Source organism: Kryptolebias marmoratus, linkage group LG2 (assembly GCF_001649575.2).
Source record: "Kryptolebias marmoratus isolate JLee-2015 linkage group LG2, ASM164957v2, whole genome shotgun sequence".
NCBI lineage: Eukaryota > Metazoa > Chordata > Actinopteri > Cyprinodontiformes > Rivulidae > Kryptolebias > Kryptolebias marmoratus.
This window is the reverse complement of record NC_051431.1, coordinates 9,650,399-9,677,954: the sequence shown is the minus strand read 5'-3', so window position 1 is coordinate 9,677,954 and position 27,556 is coordinate 9,650,399. Positions and strand designations below refer to the sequence as shown.

At 43.6% G+C, this 27,556-nt stretch overlaps 3 protein-coding genes and 2 non-coding genes across 7 annotated transcripts; 1 reads left to right on the top strand and 4 right to left on the bottom strand.

Annotated features, from left to right (window-relative positions):
- Positions 1-25: 25 nt before the first annotated feature.
- Positions 26-7,198, bottom strand: zgc:112083 (uncharacterized protein LOC550461 homolog). Of its 2 annotated transcripts, none has more exons than XM_017437204.3 (10): positions 7,102-7,198; positions 6,594-6,764; positions 4,643-4,869; positions 4,447-4,555; positions 4,195-4,347; positions 4,040-4,114; positions 3,102-3,222; positions 2,627-2,765; positions 2,403-2,527; positions 26-821 (listed from the first exon to the last, which is right to left on the bottom strand). In XM_017437204.3, the coding sequence occupies exons 2-10, from the start codon at positions 6,739-6,741 to the stop codon at positions 392-394; spliced, it is 1,527 nt and encodes a 508-aa protein (XP_017292693.1). In that variant the 5' UTR covers positions 6,742-6,764; positions 7,102-7,198; the 3' UTR covers positions 26-391. The 2 variants fall into 2 exon arrangements, with proteins under 2 accessions (XP_017292693.1, XP_024866607.1); XM_025010839.2 differs by lacking the exon at positions 7,102-7,198 and adding an exon at positions 6,902-6,997.
- A 2,868-nt stretch (positions 7,199-10,066) lies between these two features.
- map6b (microtubule-associated protein 6b) lies at positions 10,067-19,980 on the bottom strand. 2 transcript variants are annotated; one of them, XM_017437201.3, is made up of 3 exons: positions 19,207-19,980; positions 17,004-17,217; positions 10,067-13,280 (listed from the first exon to the last, which is right to left on the bottom strand). In XM_017437201.3, the coding sequence occupies exons 1-3, from the start codon at positions 19,824-19,826 to the stop codon at positions 13,071-13,073; spliced, it is 1,044 nt and encodes a 347-aa protein (XP_017292690.1). In that variant the 5' UTR covers positions 19,827-19,980; the 3' UTR covers positions 10,067-13,070. The 2 variants fall into 2 exon arrangements, with proteins under 2 accessions (XP_017292690.1, XP_037829238.1); XM_037973310.1 differs by lacking the exon at positions 10,067-13,280 and adding an exon at positions 15,195-15,941.
- Positions 19,981-21,219: 1,239 nt separating this feature from the next.
- On the bottom strand, positions 21,220-25,226 carry thap12b (THAP domain containing 12b). The gene is made up of 5 exons (XM_017437203.3): positions 24,900-25,226; positions 23,745-23,865; positions 23,550-23,657; positions 23,424-23,460; positions 21,220-23,328 (listed from the first exon to the last, which is right to left on the bottom strand). The coding sequence occupies exons 1-5, from the start codon at positions 24,986-24,988 to the stop codon at positions 21,431-21,433; spliced, it is 2,253 nt and encodes a 750-aa protein (XP_017292692.1). The 5' UTR covers positions 24,989-25,226; the 3' UTR covers positions 21,220-21,430.
- Positions 25,227-25,805: 579 nt separating this feature from the next.
- trnap-agg lies at positions 25,806-25,877 on the top strand. Its single transcript has one exon. It is a non-coding gene; the product is annotated as a tRNA-Pro (tRNA).
- Positions 25,878-26,140: 263 nt separating this feature from the next.
- Positions 26,141-26,212, bottom strand: trnap-cgg. Its single transcript has one exon. It is a non-coding gene; the product is annotated as a tRNA-Pro (tRNA).
- Positions 26,213-27,556: the final 1,344 nt, after the last annotated feature.

The window sequence follows — 27,556 nt, the reverse complement described above, 5'->3', positions numbered from 1 at the left end:
TTTTCACAAAACCTTACAAAATGGCTTGATGTTTTATATTTATTTTATTTCATTTTTTTCCCTCCCACTTAAAACGACCAAAACAGATTTAGGTTTGTATAAAAACTGTTTAAAATGTACAGCTATAATTTTAGGGGCAGAATAAAAATAACATTCTCTAAAATATTCAGCTGAGCAAGTCTTTAAAAATGAAACATCAGCATGTAAAGCTAATCTCGATGTGGCTTTCCTTAAAAAAATAAAAGAATTTCAGATTTTCTGTTGGAGACGTGACGAAGGAGGAGCTGCGAGAATGACACAAACCCTGCAGGAACGTTTGGCGATTAAAAACACACAAAAGGCAGCTCTGTGCTAAATACTGTAAAAGAAACAAACTGTAGCTCCACCACGTTCAAACCACGTCCATGCCGAGGCCCCTGGCGACCTCCGTCAGCGCCTGGACGGCACCAAAAGTCCCCCCGCCGTCACAGTCCTCCTGGGACGGCCCTCCGGTCTCGTCCTCGACGGGAGGAATGGTGCTCATCACGCAGTAGACGGGAGAGTCTCTGCCTCTGGGGCTGTGCTGAGAGGACATGTCCTCCCCCCCGGAGAGGTCCGACGAGTACGAGGAGGAGGAGCTGGAGGAGGGCGAGGAGGAGCCCGCGGGGGAGCTCCGGCCGCTCTCCGGGGTCGCGGCGGCCCTCTTGCTCTGGCTGCTGGGTCTCTGTTGTCGATGGTTCGTTGACTTTTTGGCCATGTTCTTCATGATCTCCTTCGTCACCTCCACCGTCTCGAAGCGCACCATGTTGACTTTGAGGAAGCCGTCGACGTCCTTCTTGTATCTGAAGAAACCACAGAGTCTTTAGTCCTCACATTTGAACGCATTGAGAAAATGAAAAGCAAAAGTTTAGATTTTGTTTTAAAAAGTAAGCAGAGAAATCATATTTTCTGCTAAAATGCAGTCAGACTCCTGAGTGCTGGATGTTACTGAGGGTGAGACTGAAGCCACTTTGACAGAACTGATCATGAACGACGCTTCGAAGCGCTTTGGTCAGAAGAGCGACATCTGCTGGTTTTAAGCCGGAACTGCATCTGAGCAGGAAACCCAACAAAGCCTCATCACTGCTTGTCATATAAAGCTTTGTGCTCATATTTAATAAATACTGTATCTTCTTCTCTTTCAGGGGTCTCCACAGCAAGTCGTCCTCCTCCATTTTTCTCTGTCTTCTGTGTCCTCTGTCCTCACTCCAACTACCTCCATGTCCTCTCTAACTGTGTCCATATATCTCCTCTTTGTCTCTAACATCCTTCTACCAATATACCCACTGTCCCTCCTCTGCACATGTCCAAACCATCAGTCTGGCCTCTCTAACTTTATCTCCCAGTCCTTCAGCCTGTGCTGTCCCTCTGATGTCCTCATTCCTAATCCTGTCCATCCTCGTCCCTCCTAAAAGGGACCTCAACATCTTCAGCTCTGCCACTTCCTGTTCTGTATATACAGATATATAAAACCTTGTGGAATGGAGATAGCAGGCGTGTTACTTTGTTTAATAAGACTGTATAAAACACAAAATGCTCTTTTGTTCTTTTTATCCTCCTAACACACTCTGTCAGCCACTCAAACAGCTCTAATGTACAGATCTAATGTTTATAACGTGACTAAATCTAACTAACCTTTCTATAAAACTGTCTATAAACCCTGAACTGTTCACCTCCTCCTCTCAAACAAACCCACAGTTTTCTCAGTGAATCGGGCTCCTTTTAAAGCCTCGACTACAAAGCAAACGCAACGCTGATGTCACGTAACGAGGCCTCGTTCGCAGCCGACACCGTGGTGTCAAAGTTCAGCTTCACGCACTCGAAACGGTGTCGAGCGTAACGTCGCTACCTGCTGAAACTGGACTGAAATGTTAAAATTAAAACAAGCAAAAATGAAGCTAAAATCAGCCAAATTGTAGCTAAATGCTGGACTTAGCAAAAAAGGTAGACTAACCAAAAAGTTACCAAAACTATAGTTAATACTAGAATCAGCAAAACTGCAGTTAAAAGCTAAAATTAGCAAACTTGTAGCTAGAAGCAAAAATGACCAAAACCATAACTCAATGCTAGAACTAGCAAAGCTGTAGCTAAAAGCTAAAATTAATAAAATCGTAGCTAAAAGCTAACATTGTCAAAAACCGGAGCCAAAAGGAGACAGACGTTTGCTGAAGTAAATTTAAGGAAACAATTTTCTGACAGAACTGATGAGATCTCATCATATTTCTTTTTATGGGAAAACTTTTTGTAAACAGAAGTAAACAAATACAAAATAATAAAAGTTACAGATGCTAACAGTCACGGCACGTTATTCCTGATCGAACAAAGCGTGTTTTTTTTATATGAGTGGTTAAAATAACAGAAAGTATGCAGAAGTAGCAGCTCACCTGAAGCGGGAGTGTCCAGACGGCCATTTCAGCTCGTGCTTCTTCCGCAGGTGAAGCGTGAGAGTGTAGCACCAGGAGAAAACTTTATCACAGATGTGGCATTTATACTTCGATGTCTCTCCAGCCTGTTTGTTAAAAATAAGCGTTTTTAATCAAATCCTCCCGGAAGCGTCTGTGCGACACGAAGCGAACGGATTCTGCTCGTCACGTCGGCGCCAACGAACCTCGTGAGCTCTCTTGAAGTGGTAGTTCATGGTTTGGAAGGTGTGACAGGAGTAGGAACACCCCTCCACCGTGCAGTGGTACACGTTGCCCTCGTTGTGAACTTCGGTGTGCTTCTGGAGATCACGCTGGTTTTTGAATCTTTGAAACAAAACATGTCGATTTTTTAAATGATTTTTTACAGTTTTAGCAAAAGGTAAAGGTTTATTTTGACACTGAGCTAAATCACAGCTGTTATGATTCTGAAATATACATTAAAATAATTTTAAAAAGACAGGGGAGTTCAGATTATTCCAATATAAAGTGAAGTTTCTAACCAAAGGACGCTTCGATGGTTGATCTGAGGAAGTCAGAGATCAAAAAGACAAACGTTTCACTTTATTTTCTGTCCTTGGTTTGCGCTTTCTGTTCAGGACTTTGTCGTTTTATATAGTTGCTGTAATTGCAGATAAACAGTCACTGTTTTAAAAGGCCTACCGTTTGTCGCAGAAGTCACAGGGGAAGGGCCGCTCGTCGCAGTGACGGAACCTGATGTGAATCTTCAGAGCAGCCAGAGTGGTGCAGGTCATGTCGCAGAGAGGACACTTCACCTGGTTCACTGGACGAAAAGGAAATAAAGCAGTAAAAAGTAAAGATTGTCCAACTGGAAGACGTACAGCTTGTGAAAGAGTCGACTTCTTTCATCAGATCGCACACAAAGTGTTTCATTTTGCACATAAACTGCTCTAAAACAAACCAAAACAATGGGAGGTTATGGTACAATATGTGACCCCTGCTGCAAAATGAGTCACAACAAGGAACGTTTTTAATATTAGGTTATTATTTTCAAAGTCTCCGTCTCAAATGTTTCAAAATGACTCATAGTTTGTTGAAATTTGGTGATTTATCGCCTGGCAACGAGCTAGTTCTGAAAACTTAGAGTGCAGGTTTTAAAACTCGATTTTTGTTGGTCTGGAGTGACTTTATTTGGGAATTCCTGCCGTAGATTTAAAAAGGAGAATCCCCGAGCTTCACATTATACGAAGGGATTTCTCAGCCGGCAGAGGGAAAATGGTCAATTTTGAGAGAAATTAAAAGGATTTTTTTCTGAAGACGTAGCTGTTAGAAAACTTCATTCTGACTCAGTTTGCCAGCATGGGTCACATATATGATATGATATGAATTATTACAATATAATATATATGATATTAAATATGATATGCTGGACTTTTAGTAAAATGTTTACCTTGAAACTTCTCTGAATTAAAACAGAATCTACAATATCTAAATATAATAAGTCCAAGTTGCAAACACAGAGGTAAGACAACATTTTGAATTATTTTAACACATAAATGGTATTCATTCATTCATTCATTCATTCATTCATTCATTCATTCGTTCATTCATTCAGCAGTAAAAGTGTTGGCTGTTGTTACCGTGCTGACGAACGTGATCCCTCAAAAACCTCTCACTGGAAAACGCTTTGCCGCAATGTTCGCACACCAGAGACTCTGTTTGGAAAAGAACAAGCACGTAACGCAACACATCCACCGCGTGCGCGTCCGAATGCGCGGCCCAGAGTCGGTCCCACCTATCGGGTCGGCCTGCCTGAGGAGGTGGTCGAACAGCTTCGTGTTGCTGGAGAACATGTTGCCACACGCGGGGCAGGCGACGAGTCTTTCCTGGGTGTGGCTCCGCATGTGTTCTCTCAGCCGGTACCTGATCTTAAAGAAGGCGTCGCAGCCTGCGATGGAACCAACAGACGCCCCCCCCCCGCGCGCGGGTTAGAGCAGGAGACGATAACGCGAAAGTCGGCTCAAGACCTGGCGGCGCCCAATCGTACCTGCCCAGCTGCAGAAGAGCGCCTGCTGTTGGGAGAGAGACTGCTGCTCGGCGCTCTCTACGTGGTTGTCCACATGCCGGTAGAACCACTCGGGGTTATTAAACGTGCTCTGGAGAAAAGAAAACCAAAACATTCGATCAGACGTGCCATTTTTTGTTTTGTAAGAAGTAAATAATCTCAACTGAAAAAAGCCTACGTCACAATGCTCCCACTGGCAGGCGAATTCGTCCGAGCCTTCGGGCAGCAGGTTGCTGCTGTGCACGCCCTGGTTGCAGCTCGGTAGGTCAGGGCGGGACTTCAGCAGCTGGGAGCCGATAAACTTGAGTTTGCCGTGGTAGTTGTGGAAATATGCGTGGACCTCGAGTTCTGCGGGGCTGCCCATGGAAACAAACTCGCAGCCATTCCAGAGACAAGCAAACTCATCTAAACAAAAAGAGACAACAGTTAACAACGGGACGTTCCACCGATTCTGGAAAGGATCACGTTTACAGAGGAGGCAGAGAAATTCACATAATCCTACAAGCTGGGGATGACTCTCAGCTACTACCACACACAATTTTAGCTCAATTTCTGTAAAATTGGCTGAGTTATAGACATTTATGTGTTTGCTAAGGTCATTTGACTGTGGCAGCCATCTTGAAGGGGGATAAATCCAATGCTATTCGGCTGTAGACGCACATCTGGTGATATGATAACACTGAGCAAAAACAACAACAACAAAAAAAGTGAAAACCTGGATAGGTAAGAGCCTGCCACTGGATAATTACTGCATGGGGGATTATGTGTAAGTTATATAACTGATGCAGGGAGTAGCTTCTCATTTGTTAAACAACCACGTCGAAAGACACATCCCGTGGTCGTGGAAAAGATGTTTCTGTTTCAGAAGAGTTCAAATATTTGCATGCATCAAGCAGAGAAAACATCTAAGTAGATTGCTGAAAAACTACTAAAATCGGGTTAAGAACTGTCCAACCTGGAAGGACAGGGGGGGGAACAACATCTTCGATTGAGTGGCAACACACCACCTGATCAACTGAGCTGGATTCCTGTTGTTTCAGAATCCGTTTTAAACTTCGGGGCTCTGAGTAGATCTGTGAACTGATAAAGTCTAATACTTCATCTCGGGCCGTCGGGTCGTCTAAACACAGATTATTGGCATTTCCTAGAAGCTGATTTGAAACTCAGGCGGATCCATCGTTTCAAGCTGCTGCCCTTCGACTGTAAAATGATCTCCTCTTGTTTTTACCTGGTAATGATAGCGCCGACTCCTCTAAAATAACAAATGACGACATTTTTACGTTTAGTTTGTTTTTACAATTGTGTATAGATTTGTTTCTACAATATTTTTTGTCTGTTTATTTTTATTTTTTGTTGTGTTCCATTTTATTTTATTGTAGAGCAATTTGTGAGGTGCCAAATAAAATAGCCTTCTTCACCAACTTTATAAACAAATAAGTACCTCGTTTACAACTTGAGAAATGTATTATTTTTAGGCTGATGCTCCAATCCTATGTCAAGTTTGAATCTAACAGCTAGGTAATCGCCTCGTATATGCCAAAAACACTGTTTTTGTGTTAGCCTTGTCATTTTAAGATGCTTGAATAATTGATCGACAGTATTTCTCTAAACCAATGATTCCCAAAGTTGGGGTCAGGACCCCAATGTGGGTCACCCAACACCAAGTAGGGGTCCTCAGATAATCCCCAAATATCAAGTTACAATTAAAAACCCAGTTTTTATGATATATTTACACCATAATTGTTAAAGAGAATTGAAATACAAGTCATTTAATGATTTAAAAAATAGCAAAATGGATGCTAAGACTGTTTGTGTTGTCATTATGCCCTTATTTAATAGGATCGTTAGAATATTTAAACAGCCAACAGATGGGGTCACACATCTTTGTCACTGTTATTTTATGGATCGGAAGCTGAAAAGTTTGGGAACCACTGACAGCAGGGATCTAAAACTGGACTAAAAATAAAGAAGGGAGCAGCCAACGTCTTAAAATACACTTCAGACAACCTAAAGAACTCATCTTCCCATTTAAATACCTAATTTTAGAGTTTGTCCTCTCAGTTTGAGGTTTCTGACATGGTGGACAGTGGGGGGGGGGGGACATAAACAGAAGTGTCCTCCTCACTTACCCAGCTCCTCTAGGGCGTCTTTGTCTCCGAGGTAGTCCTTCAGATGCAGGGACATGTGGTCGCTCAGCTCCTCCATGCTGTGTCCAGTGAAGTCGCACGAGTCCCACTCACACACCACCTGAAAGTTGTCCAGTCTCTTCGTTGTCATGATAGGAACAGGAGTGTCCTCGGCTGCAGCAACAACACACACAACAACAATATTAACTTTAATTTTAACAGTATAAATAAACCGCGACATCATATTTCACAGTTATTAGAAACTTATTTTAGAAAGATGAACTAAGGTTAACCAAAATGTAACAAATTACATAGAAGCTGATAACATCAGAGACCGGTTTCAGTTTTTGTCGATGGTTAGCAACAAAATATTAGTACGGACTCGAGACTGAGACATTTTTAACATCGTAACAGGAAGCTTATAAACACATTTATGTCTCTGGCGCTCGTAAAACTCTAGTTTTTGTAACGTTTTCCTACAAAAATAAAAATAAAATTAAATTAAAAAAACCTCAGCTGGTCCGTGTTTCCGCTTAGCCCTTCGCCTTCCCTCCTTTCAGCTTGTCCAGGTTTGTTTATTTCCGGTGCCAGCGACAAAACCGGAAGTTCTTCTTCTTCGTGTGTTTTTTTCCCTTCTCCAGACTGATTCAGGAGCTTACCGCCACCTACTGTCCATTTTTCAAGATTCTTTTAAACAGAAATTAAAGTTGAAAGTTTAAATCAAATTTGTTCTGTAGTTCATGAGATATTTTGCTAACAGACCGACAAAGCTGACTCAAAGTAGGAAAATTTAAAATTAAGATCTTGTGTGATTTATTAGAGCTCAGAAAATATGTTGGGGATCACTCTCAGCTCCCGTCACACCAAATTTTACTTAAATATCTGTAAATTGTAACAAGTTATAGCCATTTTTGTTGGCTGTGGCGGCCATCTTGAATGAGTATGACTCCAAAAGCTAATGAGTTGTAAACACACATCTAATGATTATATTCTGAGAGTTTAATTAAACTTCGTCCTGTGGGTCACAAGATATTTTGCTAACAGACAGACACAAAGACATGGCATGCGATAATGATGGACCTAGTTAAATTGAATCTTTTTTTTTTTTTTTACTGTAACCAAGATTTTGCAACAACTGAGTCTTCAAAAGGTTTATTTTTTAATCTTAAGATTGCATCAACACCATTTACAAACCAACTAAAACCTGAAACCTGATTCGTTTGCTCAGCAGCCAGTTTACTTTTCCATCCAGGCCGACCATGATGCTGCGACTTCACATTTCTTTTCCACTAGAGGTCAAACGGAGATACAGGTCTGGATAAAATTTGTTTTGCACGTGTGTGTAGATCTCGTCCTTTCGCAGCAGATGTCTTTGTGAATAAATAATTGACTTCTTTGGCACCTTTCATACAAGGAGGTGTAACACACGGTGCTTTATGCCAAGTTAAAACAGAACAAAACACAAAAACATCCCATTCTTTACCTTTAATGGCAATGGTCAGGTGTTTCATTCAATATGGAGCTCCCTTCTCATGTAATGAGCTGTAACTAAATGAAGTCTTATCTCTGGTCTTTAAATACAAAATAAGATGAGAGTCTAACCAGGCAGACGCGTGCCATCGCTGAGCTCTTACTCAATATTTTATGCTGCTCTGCAAACACAAGAGCCCGAAACCACTGAATTATTCATGCAGATTTATGTCTGCTTGGCTGATTCACACACACACGGCGTTCAAAAGCACGACAAGATGAAAACTCTGAAGTTTTATTTAAAATTTGCTCTTGATTTAAAAGAAAACACAACTGGTATTTAGCTTTTTAGAGACCACGTGGCTCGAAGCAGAACCACTCGCCTCAGGATGTGTCTGGAAAAGCAAATAAAGGGTGACAAGTTTTGACAGAAAGATTTATTTGACAACAAAGATCAATAAAATGAACAAATGCTGTAAATTCTGCAGATATTCTTGTGAAGATTTGAGAACCTTAAAAAAAGAATGACTTAAATCATCCACAGTTGAAGACTTTCATGATGAAACTAGCGTTCCTTGAAGAAATGCGTATCACCCACCGTCCTGCAAGGCGAGGTTTCAAACAAAGCTCTTGTGTGATCTGTTAGCTGAGTTTTCACCAGTTTTGGGTTATTTATTCAAGGCCACCACGGTGCGGCAGCCATTTTGAATGAGTAAATCAGTTGTAGACGTACATCCAGGGATTATGTCCTGAAACCAAAAAAAAATGGTCTGATTTTAACAATTTGACTCAAATTAGCTGAGCTTTTTGTTGAACTTTGAGTCCATTTTTTTATGTCACTTTGAAATAAAACAAACAAACAAACAACGAGGACGAGTTTCTTGCACCATTTTTAATCAGTTCATTCAGAGCAAGCTGAGAGTACAAGCACAATACCACAACACATCTGAGGCGGGCTGACATCGTCATGTCATCACTTCCCCTCTGATCTGAGGCCACGCACACACACACACACACAAAGGAAGATATAGCACCAAGACGTTGGGAGTGCAGAGCAGCACTTCAGGTGTTTTGGGTCAGATCTGATGCTAGCAGGCAGCGGGTTGAAGAGGTCAGACACAAAAAACAAGCTCTCAGAGCCCCACAAAGACCCAGAAATCAAGCAGAATCACTGTGTCCTCCTTACTTACACACACACACACACACACACACACACACACTCTCTGCAGCTAGGAGATGGGTTCTGGTGGAGGATAACCTGAACGGGGCGGATGAGCTGACATTTCAGCGTGATGAGCATACTGATTTCAGAGAGCAGCATTTTAAAAAGCTGAACTTTAAGTCCTGGCCCATTCCTTGTCCTTACACACCGGAAGAGATCGGCCTACTTAGTGGGGAACATTGTTGAGTAAAATAAGTTATTTTTAAGCCCATGTGCGCATATATATATATATATATATATATATATATATATATATATATATATATATATATATATATATATATTTTATTTTATTTTTTTTTCCCCCTTTATCACACAATTCCACAAAACACTGTGCTGTTAAAAAACTGCAATAAAAGGAAAATGTTTGGGAATCAAACTGGTGCCATGTTTGTTTATTTTTTTTATTTTATAACAGTCACCAGATTATGATTTTTATTTACTTATTTGGTGTGACCAGAATCTATTTCTACTCATGCATTACACTTGTAAAAGGTCCCCACCCCTCGTGAATTTGTCTTCAACGCCGCAATTTACAAGCTAGAACGTGACCGTGGCGTCCAGTCCGCTCAACCAAAAACAGCGTCGTGCATGAAAGCCGTGGCAATCGCATTACAGTCCGTCGGGTTCCTTAGCAACCAATCTGATTAGACCAGATGTCATCCAGAACAATGAAATGAAAACCAGGACCAAACAGCAGAGGCACTGGAAATTAGGAAACCGTTAAACGAGAGTTTTGAACTTTCCCAGAAATCGCTCGGAAAAACAAGCATGTCGGGTTTTGTTTTTTTTTAAAACACAATCATGTTCGTACTGATCTCAGTTGGGTTTCATTCAAAGATTTTTAAAAAAAACCCTTTCATTCACATGCATCAGTGCTGTGCAAAAGTCTTAAGCCCCCCCTGATTTCTTTACGTTCCAACGCAAGAAGATAAGATTTTAAAGAAGTGGTTTCAAGCAATTGTTCTGTTCTTGTTTGTGGCCATTTTCAGAGAAAACATGACCCATGAATCACCCAAGCACAATAACGGGAACTAAATCAAGGGATGAACCAGTGTTGTGTTAACAAATGACTCAGCGAAGAACATACACTTTATTGCTACGACCTCCTGCAAACAAAAAAAAAAACGGTTTGCTTTTTGTTTAGATGCATTTATTCATCCAGTTTCTGCTGCTTATCTGTGGTCAGGAAACCCAGACTTTTTTCTCCCCAGCGACACTCTCCAGCTCCTTTTGAGGGATCTGAAGATGTCCTCAGGCCAGAGAGGAGATTTAATCCATCCAGAGGGTTCTGGGTCTGCCCTGGGGTCTCCTCGCAGTGGGACGTGCCTGGAAAACCACCAGAATGAGGCATCCTAACTAGACGTCCGAACCACCTCAGCCGACTCTTTTTGATCCAGAGGAGCAGCAGCTCTCCTCCGAGCCCCCCCCAGGATGATGGAGCTCCTCATCTTATCTCTAAGGCTGAGCCCGGCCAGCGTAAGAAGGAAGCTCATTTCAGCCGCTCATTCTTTTAGTCATGATCCAAACCTCATGACCATAAGTGAGGACCGGAACCAGTAAACCAGTAAATTGAGAGCTTTGCCTTTCAGTTCAGACCTTCTTCACCACAACAGACAGGAGCAACACCCTCATTACTGCAAACGAGGCTTCAGTCCATCGATTCACGGTATCCATTCTTCCATCACTCGTGAACAAGACTCTGAACTCCTCCACTTGAGGCAGAGGCTCATCCCCGACCCAGAGGGAGCACTCCACCCATTTCCAGTTGAGAACCTGCCTCTTGTCCGAGCTCGGCTGTGAACCGTCCCAGTGCACACCGAAGGTCATGGCCTCGAAGACGTCAACAGAACCACATCATCCGCAAAAGGCAGAGACGAGACCCCGAGGTTCCCAAACCAGACACACTCCTCTCCACGACTGCTCCTCGAGATCCTGTCCATGAACACCATAAAAAGGACCGGATACCAGGGACAGCCCTGGCAGGAGTCCAAATGGCATAGAGAAGGAGCTCCACTTTGAGCCAAGCATGCGGACACAGCTCCTGCTTCGGTTCTACAGGGACCGGATAGCCCTCAAAGGCAACACAGGCACCCCCAACAGAACGTCTCAAATAAGAACTCTCCAAATCCACTAAACACATGTAGACTGGTGAACTAAACTCCCATGATCCTCTTAGCAACCCTACAAAAGATGAAGATCTGGTCCACTGGTCCACTGATCCACTGGTTCACTGGTCCACAGCCGGGACACTGCTCCTCCTGAATCAACAATTGGTTGGATTCTCCCTCCCAACACCCTGGAGTAAACTTTTCCATGGAGGCTGAAACGTATGATCCCTCGATAGTTGTAACACACTCTCCGGTCCCCCCTTTTTAAAAATGGGTCCCACCAGCCTGTCCTGCAATGCCACATGTGTTGTCCAGGTCCTCCATGAGACACTGAAAAGACATGAACCCACAACATCCAGAGCATCTTCAGCATCTCAGGGGCAAATTTGCATCTACATAAATACAATTAAATATCTTTTGAACTGTGTTAACTTTGTAATTTTCTTGTCATTGCATTCGGCGGGCAGCAGCAAAGTGCACAAAGACACCATTTTAAATTGGTTCTGTCATTTGTAAACACTGACTCATCCCTGGCATTAAGTGTCCTCTTATTCTTAAATGATTCATAGGTCAGTTTAGGTGGCTTAAAAAAACAAACAAAAGAGAATATTTCTTCTGAAATGGTGACGCTCCAACAACAGAGTTAAAATAGATGAGAACCATTTAAAAAATGACCAAAAAAAGAAAACCTGGCTTCTCCAAAGCAATACTTTAAATCTTCTGAAGTGATATTCTGTGGCAAAAATAAGAACAATTAATATCTTACCTGTTGCAGATAGCTTTTCGAACAACCTCAGTTTGGAGAAGTAGTTCTTTTTATATATAGTTTAAGCTAAGTCTTCTTATATGTGATCCAAGAATTACTCAAACATAAGAAGAGCACCTAAATCAAAGAATGAACTGATGAGCTAATGGCTAGTCTGAGCGGGGCCAAAGTGGATTGTTGTTCAAACTTTCACAGTGTTTCATCGAAATCTATTTCATAAACCTTTGCAACGCTGTCAGTTTCGCATTAAGTGATTATTTACATAAAACTCTAAGGTTAGAGTTTGATTAAGGTTTGCACGTGCAAGTAGCAGCAGCATCTAGCTTTTGCACTTCCTGTGCAGCCAGGGGCACTTCTGTTGAAATGTCTGTAAATAGTAGTTAAAGTTATCATAGCATGACTGTCTCCAGTAACCACTTTGAAATGTTTCATTTGTGTATAAATGTCCAGTGATAAACGCAATGCTAACTGTGTTAGCTTTTCTATGGCGTTTTCAATGTTAGGTTAGCATCTATGCTCACTGTTTGGTTAATGTTATTGACAGTATTATTAATAAAGTTACAGCGAGAGGCTCAAGACTTTTACCCAAAACCTGACGGCTCTTTTGAAACTCCGACACCAAACAAAACTCAAATGTGCAAATTATGTGCTCGAAAATATACAAAAGCAGTTCTGTGCAGCAAAATACAAAAAAAGAACCAGGAAACTTTCATACATTCGCTTTCTGGCACCGATAGTTTCCAGTGAAACAGTTTGCATTATTCTAAAAGCTCAACATCAGTGATCATTCAAAGGTGAACCGTGTAAGACAAGACAACAGACAGAGAGACGAACCGAAGGGAGATCGACTGAAATCATCACATCGCCTGATATCGAGCACAGAAAAGTGTAGAAATCCTCCTCCTCCTCCTCTACTGTTTGGCTTCAGCCAGTCTGTTGCTGATCTCTTTGCTCTTCTTCGTCACAGCTCCCTCCGGTTTGGCTTCTGGCGAGCCCGCAGACGCTTTCTTCTTTGCTGACTGGCAACTAGAAATCTGCTTCTCTTTAGCTTTTTTCGCCATCTTCCCTGTTGTCGTCGTCGGGGGCTTTTTTGGTTTGGTGCGAGACGCTGGCTTGTCCACCTGAAAGAGAAAACACAGGACGATGCAACTTAATTGTCGTCGCCGGCGCAAAGGAAATCCCGCCAACGCTGAGACAAACTACGATGTCCGACGGGGTCGGTGCGACAACGGGACGTCAGCAGCAACAACTTCAGGGACATGCAGGGAAATTCACCTTAGAGACAAAGTGCTGGCAGTGGAATAAGTTATGTTACAAAAACTAATGACTCCTTTATGGTCTGTTTTAAATAACTTACTTTGCTTTTATTTAGGTTTAGGCTCGAACATTACTTGGTTAAACATACTCACTTCTTTTGAAAGCCTTAAACTAAACCAAACATGACAAAAATCACCCAAATTTGACCCAAATTGGTACCAGCAAAGTATCTGGATGGGATAAATTTATACTGAAAGAACAGATCACATAGGGCTTTGAGTATGAACAATAAGTATCTCACCTGTTGTAGATAGTTTATATCTGTCTGGATCGATGACTTAATAGATAGTCTGTGTGGGGCAAAGACCAAAGTGGATTGCTTTATGAATACTATTTTTAAATCTTTTTATCACCATTACTTTCACATTTTACAGTTATTTAAATTATTGTTATTTGCAAGCACAAATATCGATAGAAGCAGCTAGCTGTAGCACTTCCTGTGCAGCCAGGGGCACAGCGAAATTGTTTGCATTATGGTTACGTAATGCTAAAAATGCTAATGCTAAATTGATGGTAATCTAAAGGTTAAAAACTATTATTTGCATAAAAAGCTAAGATGCCAGAAATCCACCTTGGTCTTTGTCCCGCTTGGACTAGTCGTTAGCTCGTCAATCCGGTCCGGTGAGATTGTACAAAGAGCTATCCACAACAGGTAACATATTAATTGTTCGTAAGCTTTCCCCGCTTCAAAGGATCTAAACAATCCCTTCAAAAACAAACTCCATCTTCATATAAAACTCAAATAATCAGCTGCTGGTTTTAACAACAAACGAGACAAAAGAATCAATTTTTTTGGGCTTGACAAAAAAAAAAAAAAGTTCCAAAAACAGACTCCTTATCGAGTTACAATCCTGTTTTAGCATGCAGCACGTATCTTTGTACCCTGCGTTTTAAAGTAATGCCAGGCAAATGGTAATTTATGGTGCAGGTGATACTTGCATACAGCTTATGCGGTTAGTGTAATGAAAAAAAGACAACAAACACCGAATGACGTGTTTGTTGCCTTTTCTTTTACAGAACAATGATTTCTTCATCTTTTTAAATGCATATACTAAATTTAAAAATAAAATCAAAGCATACTGAGAGCATACTAGATATTAGTATGATGTTAGTCTTATGCTTTCAGGGACTTAAAAAGATAAAGTTCAGCCACTGTTAGCTCTCCAACAAGCAGGCCTGCGGCTGAGGGTCACTGACTCAAGTACGGACGGTAAAAGTGAGGCTGCAGAGATGAAAGCTACTTCGATTGAGTCTCTGAGCGTTTCTCTGCGCCGCCGAGGAGCGCCGAGCCGACAAGCAGCAGAACGGCTGCAAACTCACCCGGCTTCAGCTGAACAAATAAATCCTAGGAATGCTGTAAAGGATGACACGAGAGGCTGCTTTTACTCTCCGTCTCGCGGTGTTCGGCGTAATATTCTAAACTTTAGGAACGTTTAATTGCTGCTATGTGAAGAATCATAATAAATCTTCCCGACTGTGTCCCGATGAGCTGTAAGCTTCTGGACAAATCAGACAAAAGCAGGAAAAAAAAAAAAAAAAGCGAGCGATCATGTAAATGCCCGTATCTTTATGTGTGTGTCTGACTGTCTGTTAGCAAAATATCTCACAAACCACCAGGTGGTTTTTAATGAAATGTTCAGTAAATCATCGATGGATCATCATCTACAACTGATGAAGTTTTGGTGTTGACCTGATTTAAGATGGCCACTCCGGGTAACTGTCCTTGGCAAACACAAAAATGGCTTTAACTCAGTCAGTTTTATCGATACTGAGCTCAAACTCTGCGTGGTTGTAGCCGAGAGTCATCTCCATCACAGACCGTTGAATGAACATTTTGGCATCGACCCTGTTAGCGAAATTACTCATGAACCAAACTCTACGACTGACTACCTTCAGGATGGCTGCAGATAACTCGGTCAATTTTACAGATACTGAGCTAAATCTGGGCGTGGTGGTAGCTGAGCCTCATCCCCAACACATACTCTGAGCGCTAACGGATCATGCGAGATCTTTCTTTCAATCCTGCGCATGCAAGGAGGAAGGAAGGAGTTTCATGTTCTGTGTATTTTGCACCAAAATAGAGTTTTTTTTTCTTGTTTACCCTCATTGATGCAACTAATACACACATTCTCCTGTGATTTTTAGCATTTTTCACACTGTCCTTGCTTCAGTTTCAGTCATTCATCATAAACTGGTGGTCAGCTGGTACGAGGTGGTGGTTGGTGGAGGCTGAGAGGTGTGGGTAATAACCCTGGGGTGGGTGTGGGGGTGGTGGTGGTGGTGGTGGTGGTGGGGGGGGCGTCTGGCAGCCGGGTGATAAATGGAGCAAACTGTGCGTGGATGTGTTCGCGGCCGGTGTTTGCTCAGTGTGACGCCGGTCTCCATGCCTCCGAGAAGAAACGGAACGCGCACACACACCTGACCACGGCAGGCGGAGAGCAGAGCTGCTCTCAGTCTGAGGCGTCCTACAGGAACGAGAGAGGGAGTGTCCACACACATCTTCAACCATTTAAACCACGTTACTGCACACTCTCACTTACAGGTTTAAAACCCAAAGCTGCGATTCTAAACTCTCAGGCGGTCAGTACCAGAATATACAAGCACAGTTTGTTGTTAGTTTTTTTTTACTGTAGGGGTGTGGTTTATAACATAAAAGGAAATCTGACTTTTTCTTTGCTGTTTATTAGTTGGACCAAAAATCACCAGGTTAAGACATTTTCAGAATCAAATTTGTAAATTAAAGATACAGAAGGCTTAAAGTTTTACATGTGGCTGAGGTGCTCACTGTGTCGTACTTCAAGGAAACAAAACGCCTCTGAACTCTGGAACAATTACAAACATTTAACATCTCGCTTGCCGTAGATAGCTCTTTCCGTTTTTGGTGAAATAAGAGTTCAATTATATATATATATATACCAAAACTGGACACGTGACCAGAAGTTGAAGCCACGACGGACAAGCGCCCCCTAGTGGCAGGTTATTTTTACAACCCCAAATAAAATGAGACGGACAGTGGAAGTTCATCCATCTTTACTGATGTCAATGAATCCAACTTGACTGACGAGCTAACGGCTAGTCTGAGCTCAGATAAGACCTAAGTGGGCTGCTGGTGTCTTTCAAACAATTGTTTTTTGTTTTTTTAAAATAAACCTTTAAAGTGCTGTCAGTTTCATATTACACAGTAATTTATATAAATATCTTTGATTATCTGAAAGCACTAATTGTGCAGCAGCTAGTTCGCTACCCTGGTGCACTTCCTGCTTAATATCTCTGTTGGAATATCTATGTAATGTGAAACTAAACGAGATGTAAAGGTTTATAATAAAGTGTCATCCATGGACAAATCCTGATTAGCCGTTAGCTCGTCAGTCCGATCAGAATTAGGCTTTGTTTTGTCCAAACTGAGGCCGTCTACAACAGGTAAGGTGCTACGTGTTTGTGACCTTACCACAGAGCTCCACACATGTCCCGTTTAAACGATGAAAATGCTTCTCAAAGACCCGCGGACCACTCCCCCCCCTCCTCACCTTGGCGGGCTCCTTGGCGGGCTCGCTGTAAAGGCTGCGTATCCTCCGGCGCTCCTGCAGCTTGTTGTCTTTCGCCTGACCTTTGACCTGCTCCCCCTTGAACGTGGCGCTGTAGCTGGTCTCCAGGCTGGTCTCCTCCCCGGGAGGTTTATACTGAGACGGCGCCTTGATGGGCTTCACCGGCTTCACGTCCTTGTAGGCCTTGAACTCGGTCCTGAGAGGGAGAGAAGAAAAACAAACCCTTTAACAGCCACAGAGAATAAATATAATTTGATTTATTTCTGTGAGGGAACAATGACACCGAGGAAGCTGAGACCAGAGAGATGAACTCATCGATGGAAACAAGCATCTGTGTCGGCTCTAGCAGGTTTTAAGTTACAGAAAATGTTACAGATTTATGTATGCTGTCCATGCTGGGACTCTGAAGCCTCAACTGAACACCAACCACTGTTCTTTAGAAGCAGAAAGAAAGAGACGTTCTATAAAATTGTACTGATAATTTACTGGTGAGAACTTATATTGGATTATTTATCTCTACTGCTGTACGGTAACTGTAATCTTTCTACTTCCATAATTCCATAAGAAAGGGTGGGACGGCCTGTTTCTTAAGGTCAAATTATAAAAATAATTGAGTAAAATCTAGACTGACTGACAGAACATCAAAATTAAAAGCTTTTAATAAGCTTAATATGTTCCGCAGCAGATAATATTTATGGTTATACTGTGTAATGGCCCTGCGGCGCAGAGATTTACAAAATGGCGCTCGCCTGGACTGCTATGAAGGTCTCGAGATCGGAGCTGTTCCCAAAATGCCAGCAATCAAATTTGGTCTTGGCTTAGCTCCGACTAGCCATTAGCTTGTCAGCCCGTTCCGAATCATCGGTTATGTTACAGCTAGAGGCAGGAAGCTGAGGCCACAAGGGACGCGCGCCCCCTAGTGGCTGGCTTCAGTGGAATTATTCCAGTCCCGCCCCCCTCCGGGACGTTTCAAAAATATGAAAATACACCAAACATACTTTTTCCAGGTGAATTTTGTCGATTTACGTGTTTCTTCTCACCTTGCTGCTGTATGTTTTAATCCCCAATATCTTTCGCTTTAATTTAGTTATCTGAGGCCTAAAAATAAGTGTCGCGTTTCACTGTGATTGACAGTGTGACAGCCTGGTAGCCATTTTGGAGGGTGGGTAGGCGCCACAAATACCACATGGTAGCACCACCCAAAAAAAACAAAAAACATTTTGGCTCCAAATGTGAAGAACGGGAGAAGGTGGAGATGCTTCGCCCATCTTTATTAATGTCGATGGTTTGAATTAAACTCAGTTTTTCCAAACTGAGGTCGTTCAAAGATCCATATTAAGATATTAATTAGTCATAACGCTTTCCACGGAACCCCACTTCAGAGGATCTGATCGTTCCCTTTAAGGCACTCTGTCTCGTCTCTTCACGTGATGTTTGGTATCTGCTGGTCTAAAGGTCAGAATTTCCACTTGGCGATTTGGGAAGTGAGATAAGAAGGAACAACTTCCCGATCCCATCCGGACCGTTTTACCAGACATCACTCGCAGACGGGCAAGGCGGGAACTGAGTCGATGCTACGAACCCGATCAGTTTCAGTAAAACCAGAAAGGCGGCTGAAAACGTCTGTTCTTGTGCCTGTCTGTTAGCGAAATAACCCACGAACCACAGGTTGGGTTTTAATTCAACTCTCAAACAATTGGATGTGCACCTACAGCTGATTAACAGAAGGAATCGAGGCGATTCAAGATGGCCGCCACAGCTAATGGACCTCAGCGAACACGAAAATGGCTCCTTAAACCATTTTTAGGCTAACTTTTGGAGTGATAGTAGCTGAGAGTCCTACGCAACACCGAGTGCTAACAGATCACTACATCCTGTTTGTCTGTTAGCAAAATATCTCCTGAATCAGAGGGCAGATTTTAATCAAACTCTCAGAGAGCGCTCCTGGGATGTGTGTCTACAACTGATTAGATTTTGGAGTCGACCTGATTCAAGATGGCCGCCAAAGCCTGTTGATCTCAGCAAACACGAAAATGGCTCCAACTCTGTCAATTCTACAGAGACTGAGCTAAGATTTGGCGTGGTGGTAGCTGAGAGTCATCCTCGACACATACTCTGAGCGCTCCTGAGATCTCGCGATATTGTTCTGTTCTGGGTTTGCTGGTTCCGATCTTCTCGGCCTTACCTGTAACTGCTGGAGGTCGACATCACCTCCTTGATCTGCCTGTTGAGAACATCAGCGGCCGCCCGGCCCCGCCGCTGCTCCTCCGCCTCCTTCGCCTCCTTCTCCTGGATCTTCTCCTCGATCTCGCTCTTCTCCACGCCGCTCTCGGCCTCGGCGGGCCGACGCTTCAGCCTCCCGCCGCCCGCGCCGCCCGCCTCGGGGCCGCCGGCTTTGGGGATCCAGGGGTGGTCGTGCTTCCTCGGGATGGGCCACGGCTTGTAGTCCTTCTGGTACTGCGTCTCGTTGCTGAACGGCGCCGGCGGCGGCTGGTACTCGCTGCGGGGCTTGCAGCTGGGCTCGGGCCGGACCCTCCACGCCTGGAAGTCCTGGCGCATGACGGACGCGGCGGAGCCATCTTTGGCCGCTGCGGTAGCCGGCGCGGGCGGCGCCTCCGGGCGCGGCTGCGTCTCCACGGGAGCGGCCCTCCGCTGCTTGGGCTGCGGGTGGTGGTGCGGCAGGCGCTGCACGTCGGCCACGTCCGAGTACTTGGTGAACACCAGAGGCACCGCGATGTCCGCCTTGTCCAGCTCCGACCAGAAGCGGTTGATGCAGCAAGCGCGCGTAATGCACGGCCACGCCATGATGGAGGCAGGTTGTTAAAGATGCTTGAAATCAGGCGTCTCTCAGCCCGGTCCGGGTAAATCCTCCTCTCTGTCTGCCTCCCTGTGTCTCCTCCTGCCTCCTCCTGCGGGTGCTTCTCCTTATCCAAGGAGTTCAGGACTTCGGAGGCGCCGCGTGCTCATTGCGCATGAAAGCGACCCCACCCCACATTAGTGCGATGCCCCTGTGAGTCTGCACGGTGAACTATCACCTGAGCCCATCTGACAGAGGAGGAGGGGGAGATCCATTTAACCCCGTCCTGCCATGTTAGATCCACCCGAACCTCAGGGGAGCAGATGGGGAAAAAAAACAGGGTTTGATTTTTGCCAACAAAGGGCTGAGGCTGTTGGACACTCACAAACAAAGACAGTCCTGCCCTGGTTTGGAGGACAAATGTGTCCAGATCTCCTGTTCTGGGCGCTTGACTGTCATCCAAATGCAGAAAAGGGTTCAAAAAGGTGGAAAACATACAGATATTTAGTGTTTAAACTATTTTCCCCACAAATATAAACCCTGGACGGTCTTTTTTTGTTGTCCCCTCACAAACAATAAAACGATTAAATAAATCACTTTAAGGCTGGAGATGTTTGCATTTTACCTGAGTTTGCAGAAAAAAAGGTGAACATGAGTTCAATAACAGCTAAACCTTCAATGTCAGTCAAAATATTTAAAGAAGAGAGACACAAAAGGACAAAAAAAGGGACCATAAAAACAAGGGAGGACACACAAGGAGACAAAAAGGATGTGCAGAGATTAAAAGGAAGCACAAGGAGACAAAAGGACACATAAAGAGACATTAAAAGACAAAAAGAAGATGCATAAGGACACAAAATGGACGTAAAAATAAAGTAACGATGCTGGAGGAGATTAAATGTCTTTCAATGAGAAAGATAAAACTATAAAAGTTACCAAAACCAAAAGTCACATCGACCTGAAGACACCTCAGACGGGAGCACAGCCTCGCTCCTGTCTGAGGTTTAATCATCGTTACGTTTCGTTTCAAAGCTGTGCAAGAAAATTCAGGCTATTTAAACAGAACAGGAGTGCTTTTATGCTTTCTTGTCGAGGTGTAAAAACGGGTCACAACTTCGCCAAGGTATGCCGACGGCTCGTCCTCGCGCTCCTTCCCGTTCCATTGTCTGCAAAATGCTGCATTCGAAACAAAACGAGTGATCAGCCTCCATCGTGTGGCTTGATTTAGGAACGCATCGGAAAAACTGAACGCTCAGCTTAAGGAACAAAAACGCACAGGAGCTTTTTTATACAGATTTATATAAAAAAAAACAGCTCTTTGTTTTTTTTTTTTTTAAATTTTGCATCATCACATCCCAGCATGAATGCAAAAAGAAAAAGAACTTTCGTCTCTTTCATTGGTCAGCTTTTGGTGCAGCTTTTTATTCGACGAAAAACATAAAAGGAAGCACAGTTAATTTATTATAAGTGTCCGCTACTCCTGACACGTTTCTTAAAATCTTCGACGCTCCGGGGTTGTTTTTTTTTTTTTTTTGCATATTTAAACGAAACACATGAACTATTCGGCTAACATAAAAGGAGGACGCACTTCTGGAGTTCAGTCCCAGTGACTTCAGACCACCGTCGTCACGATGTCGTCTCCCGCTGCGTCCTCCGACTCGGCCTCGGTGTCCTCCTCGGGGTACAGCCTGCAGTACTGGTCCACCATGACGTCCAGGTCGTGTTTCACGTGAGTGTTGACGTGCAGCACGGCGAGACTTTTGTTCCGCTGCCTGGGAGGAACGCCGTCGAGGTAGGCCCGCAGGCGTCGGCTCGCCGCGGCGCCTCTGCCGTCCTCCAGCTTCAGCGCCGGCAGAGTGGAGAGCACTTTCAGGAAGGAGTTGACGTTGGGGAAGAACTTGACGTCCGGAAGCTGCAGGGTCTCCTGGATGGTCGTGGGCAGGCGCACCTCCTTGCCTCTGTGCTTCCATTTGATTCGCCAGCAGTGCAGCTCGGCGGGAAGCGTGTCGGGGTTGGGGAGATCGGTGCGGTAGACTTCGGCGTGGTTCTCCTCACTGGTGTTGAACTTCATCTGGCCCATGACGGCCGGGACCAGCGTCAGGCACTTCAGGGCTTTGAGGTTGGTGTCGGAGAACATGTCCTCCACCTCCTGCATGATGCCGCGGATGACGGGTATGGTCACGTACTCCTTGAAGTACGGCTCCGCCTGGATCTCCCCCATGTCAGCCGCCCGCTGCTTCCGCAGGAACAGCCTCGGGATGGACACGGCGATCTCCATGGAGGCGGCCACACTCACGGCCTCCTCGAACCAGAACTCGTGGTAGACTTCGATGTTGTCGTTGACCTCGTTCAGCGAGTGCAGAACTGCCGTCAGGCTGTTCGCCGCCGAGAACACGTCGAGCGTCTCGCCTTGGAGATTCTTCCCGAAGGCTCGCGTGAACGTCAGGACGTTCTTCAAGATGACAATGGTGACGATGACCTCGAAGTCGGCGAGACTTTCTGCAATCGAATACGCATCGCCGGAGACCCGGCTGGAAAACTGCCCGTCGCTGTTGTCCCAAATGCTGTCCACGCACAGCAGCAGCGGGGGCAAAATTTCCAGCAGCACGTCGAAGGCGTTGTGCTGCTCCATCCATCCCGAGCCGCAGCTCTGTATCAGCGCCGATCCTTTCTCCTCGTTTTTCTGGTAGTAGGTCCAGATGGCTTTTTCCAGCTCCTCCTGAGTTGACGGGGCTTTAAAGAAAGCGCCGATCCTCCTCAGAGTCTCCATGACGATCTGGACGTTGGGAAACGGAAGGTTGTTGGCTAGGTGGATGTTCAGCGCCATGTGAGAGCAAGGCATGTGCAGCGCCAGCGGGTACTTCTCCATCAGGAGCACGGCCACAGCTTTCATCTTGGTGGTGGAGGTGCCGGTGGCCTCGTGGGCCTGACCGCGGCAGTCTTCCATGCTGAGCCCCCAGCGGTCGGTCAGCTGGGCCTCGATCCGCTCCACCACAAGAGACTCGTCTTCATCCACGAACGGCACGAAGTCCAGGAGCTCCTCCCTGAGGACGTTCAGCTGATTGACGAAGCGCAAGAACAGAGGCAAGTGCTTCTCGCCGGCGAGGTCCACGAGGTCACCGGTCACCAGGGAGAAGAAGCGGCTCTCCCGCACCTCCATGAGCATCTCCTCCCTCACCGTGTTCTCGCAGACATCCAGGAGCTGGCTCTGCTGCGCCGCGGACAGGTACTCCGAGTTCACGGCTGTCGTCTGGAACCTTTTCCTCAACGCTTTATCCCCAGCATTCATGGCGAAATCCAGAAGGGCCTGGAAGTTGTTGGACTTAAGATCAGCTGCGGAGACTCTGTCAGCTGCTAAAGGGATGCCCTGCTTCGCCATCATCAGCAGAATCTCAAACAGGGACCTCAGGTAGTCCCGGTACTCCCTCTCCTCTGCAGACAGCTGAGGTTCGTTCTCAGCCGCGTTCATGCCGTCCTGATCCGTTTTAGCAGTTTGCTGAGTAGAAGCCACTGCAGAGTGAAGGAGAAGCAAGAAATGTGGTTTTAAATTATCAGTTAAATTAGAAACTGACGAACCCAAGCGTACTGCTTTTCTAAATACTCACATCTCCTTTCTTTCATTCTCCTTATATCCTCATCGGTCTGAAATAGAAATAAGAATAAAATTAATTTAAAGGGAATTGGACAAGTTGATCAAATAACTGCACGTTTTGTCATTTTTCCTCGCTTACAAGTTCTTTAATCTGCTTGCGGTGCCTGGTGTGAGGATTTTTTAAATGGCTGGTTAGGTCAAATATGGTTGGGATGGCCGTGTCCTTCAGCACAGTCCTGTAGGGACTCTGAAAAGAGGAAGACATCGTTCAGGGATGCAGAACTTCTGGAAACGCGTTGCTAAAGGACGTGGCCGGGAATCGTCCGACACTCACGGTCTTGCACACCATGGCCGGGTCAAAGTGCTTGGCGCACAGCCTGTAGTGTTTATTCAGCTGATCCGATGTTTTGGCCTCGAGATCAGCCCGGCGGCAGTTCTCCACCCAGATTCTGCATCTGGAAAAGCGGACAAGGAAAATCACGTATTTGTGGATTTGACATTCAAGAGACGGTGCAGCGTCTCTGTTTAAGCGTTGAACAAGAACGACACGGACAAGAATGATGTTTATATTTATACTATTCTTAATTAAAGCTTGTTTTCTTTTCCATAGAGCGAAAAATCCACCAGAAAATAACTGCATTTAAACATATTTGAGACATTTAGTTTACTTTAGTTTATCTTAGCTCATATTTTGACTGTCTTAGCCTAATTGTTGTTTAGTTCAGCTTTAACTTACATCATGATTTAATTTAGATTATTTTAGCTACTATTTTGACTGTTTTAGCTCATGTTTAGTTTCACGATTTCATTTAGATTGTCCTATATTTCATTTAGATTATACATGATTGATCTATATTTGATTATTATACCTCTGTATTTGATTATGTACCCGATTGTTATTTCTGTGTAGTAAAGCACTTTGAATTGCCTTGTTGCAGAAAAGTGCTAAATAAATAAATTTCACTTCACTTCACAAACTGCTGAGCTATAAGAACAGAAAGGGCAGTTTTGCTGTAAAATATAGAAATTTTTACAATGAAAATTAGAAATAAACACATTCCTTTAATAAAAACACTAAAGTCATTGGAAATATCTGAATAATAAATACATAATTCAACAAAATGACCTAATTTTATGTTACTTCTTTTGATTTATTTGGCTGCTGCAGCTATATGCTTTACAATATGTAAAGGAAATACTACATTTTTATCAATTTTTCACAGATTTGGTATCATACTAATCTATATCAAGGAAGATTTACACAAAATAGTGCATTTGTTTTGTCATTTTATTTAAAAATTGGCAGTGGATTCTGCAAAAAATGGCTCACGTTTCTGTCAACAACTTCACGTCACAGACAGAAAAAGAAAACTGAGAAGGATCTCAATTAATGAGCACTATTTGCTTTACTGGGGAGTTTCAAACTACAAAAATCGGGCGTGGTCTCCTAGCAACAAAACGGTTGCTTGGACACGACGTGCCGCCTTACCTCTCCGGATCCCGTGGAAACCGAAAAAAGGCCAAATCGGACTGGGTGCTCTTCCGTGTACAGTTCGGAGCCGCGCAAAAATTTGGCATAATCGAGGCTAAACAGTTAGCTTCGCCAACTCAACTCTCTACTATCATCTGCTAACTCGAGGGAGTTCCTTTAGGTGGGCAAGCTGGCGTGGTCGACTGGCGAGACCAAAGCTTCGCTTTCGCGTAGTCAAATTTGGTAAAGAAAAAAACAAAACAATAAACAATTTTGAGGCAGTTTGAGACACGCTACAAACACTGACGGTTACGTTTGGATTACTGCTAGGATCGGTTCGCGGATCTTATGCTCCGCCCATGACGAATCTGATTGGAGGAGCCTTGACATTCCAGGCGTAACCATTGGCCACTTGCTTTTTTCGTGTAAACCAATAAGCTGACAGCAAACGACAGAGAACTTTTTTTTTCCTTCTTTTTCTTTGTCGTGAAATGCCATGACATCGACGCTTCACGGCGCTCGGGCGCCCCCTGCAGGGGAACTCATCATCGACGCGCTTACAGAAGAAGACTAGTGAGCGAATGGCGAACCTTTTTTTAGTGCGATCAGGTTTCTCTTGCGTGTATTAATAAAGCTGGTCCCTCGGTCATGACTCTGTCGTTGTTTTTGCCAACATTTGCTATATGTAGTTAAAAAGGGTGAATGGCTCTAGAATCAGTCGGTAACTGTGTGTAGGCTTGTCGCCTCAGTTCAAACGGTATTAGCTACTTAACCATATATATAGGAGAAAAAACTTTTTCTTTTTTTATTTTTAATACATATCTATAATTCTATAAAAATACAAAAAGAAGACATAATTTGACGTACTCGAAAATATGTGTCGTATTTACCTTTATAAATGTGACGTATGTTTATTGTGCGCATGGCTCGTTGGTCTAGGGGTATGATTCTCGCTTAGGGTGCGAGAGGTCCCGGGTTCAAATCCCGGACGAGCCCACCCTTTTTTTTCCCCCTCTTCCTTCCCTCAATATTGAATTTTTCGTTCTTTCTTTACCTTAAAATGAAATAAATACCAATGCAAATATATATATATTAATTTAAGCCGTATAAATACACGCGATAAATTGCCTCGAAATTCGCGTTTAAACGAAAGCGTCACAAATGACACTGATTTGAGGATTATATCCAGGAAAATTTACACTTTCTCAAAAATGTCCTGGTATGTAAATTAGTATTCTGTTCTCGGGTAAAAAGGAAGAGGGCTCGTCCGGGATTTGAACCCGGGACCTCTCGCACCCGAAGCGAGAATCATACCCCTAGACCAACGAGCCAAGACATAAGAAACTGCCGCCATGTTTCATTAAATATGCACCAGTTCAGAACTGGTGTTTGCCTCCATATATCTGAGTTTTAGGGATATTTATATAATCATTTCGTCACCCAGAAGAAAAAAATGGGGCACAGTCAAGTGATGTAAATGTAGTAAGCCAATAACGACACAAAACAATTCAATTAACTTCTTTTTATATATCATACATAAGACTGTCTTAATATAATACAAAGGGCATTGTCATAAACACAGCAAAGTCTTGACTAGATCTTACAATCTGTGGATACATGGACTTATCCTTTCCCCCCATGCTGTTCAATTCTATAGTGCATGTTGCATGTACAAAAAAAGTGGGAAAAAAACAAAAACAAAAAACAAAAGAAAAAAGGAAAAGAAAAAAAAGAAGTGAAATTAAAAATGAAAACGATAAATCCAAGGTAAATAAAAACGATTTCAACTTCTTTCGGGTGTTCAGATATGTTAACAAGGATCTGTGTCTGTGTGTAAACCCACAAACTGAACAGGCTTTATGAAAGATGGAACCTCTTTTCAACCATGTGCTTCTCATATAACCAAAAAGTAAGGTTTGTGATGTACATGCACTTACAATATACCCTGTGAAAATTATTAAGGTTTGAAGATCTAGCTTTCCCTGTTTGATTCAAACCCTACCTCATAGTGTTGTCCTGATGTAGTCAAGTACCTTTGCCAAAAGGCAAGGTTTCGCCACTAAGAAACAGGAGTTCCTGCCCACTGAATGGTCACCAGATTGACAAACATAATCAACATACCAGCAGGAGCAAGGTAGTGAGTTCTATACTTCCTTTATTAAAAAAATATAAATATATACATAAATTCTATTTCAACTATTAAAAAGGGGCTGCATTTCATGACAACTGCTCTAAATAAGAGGTCAATCAGCATGATCTGAAATAGGCGCACACTTACGAGTCACAGCAGTCAAATTTTTTTCCTTTTTTTTTTTTTGTGTTTTTTTTTTTTTTATTTTTTATTATTTTCTCAGTCTTTATTTTTGGAATGTTTAGTACCAGTATGAGCGCCAGTAATAAAACCACTGACGAAGATCTAAATGTCTCAAATTCAGCGGGAGGTGTGTGTGTGTGGGGTCGGGGCAGTGGGGGAGGATGGGGGAGGTGTGAAAAAAAATGATTGCAAATATGCAATTGACCTTGACATCCAGATAAAACCCCAATCTCAATATAGGTAGCTTTACATTTGTGTTCGAGGGAATGGCTAGCGCGACTGCTAAAGGATGACGACAGCATGACCCCCGGCTCCTGCCCTGAACTGGTGAGGTGACTGTGGGCAGGGTGGTGGAGTGGTG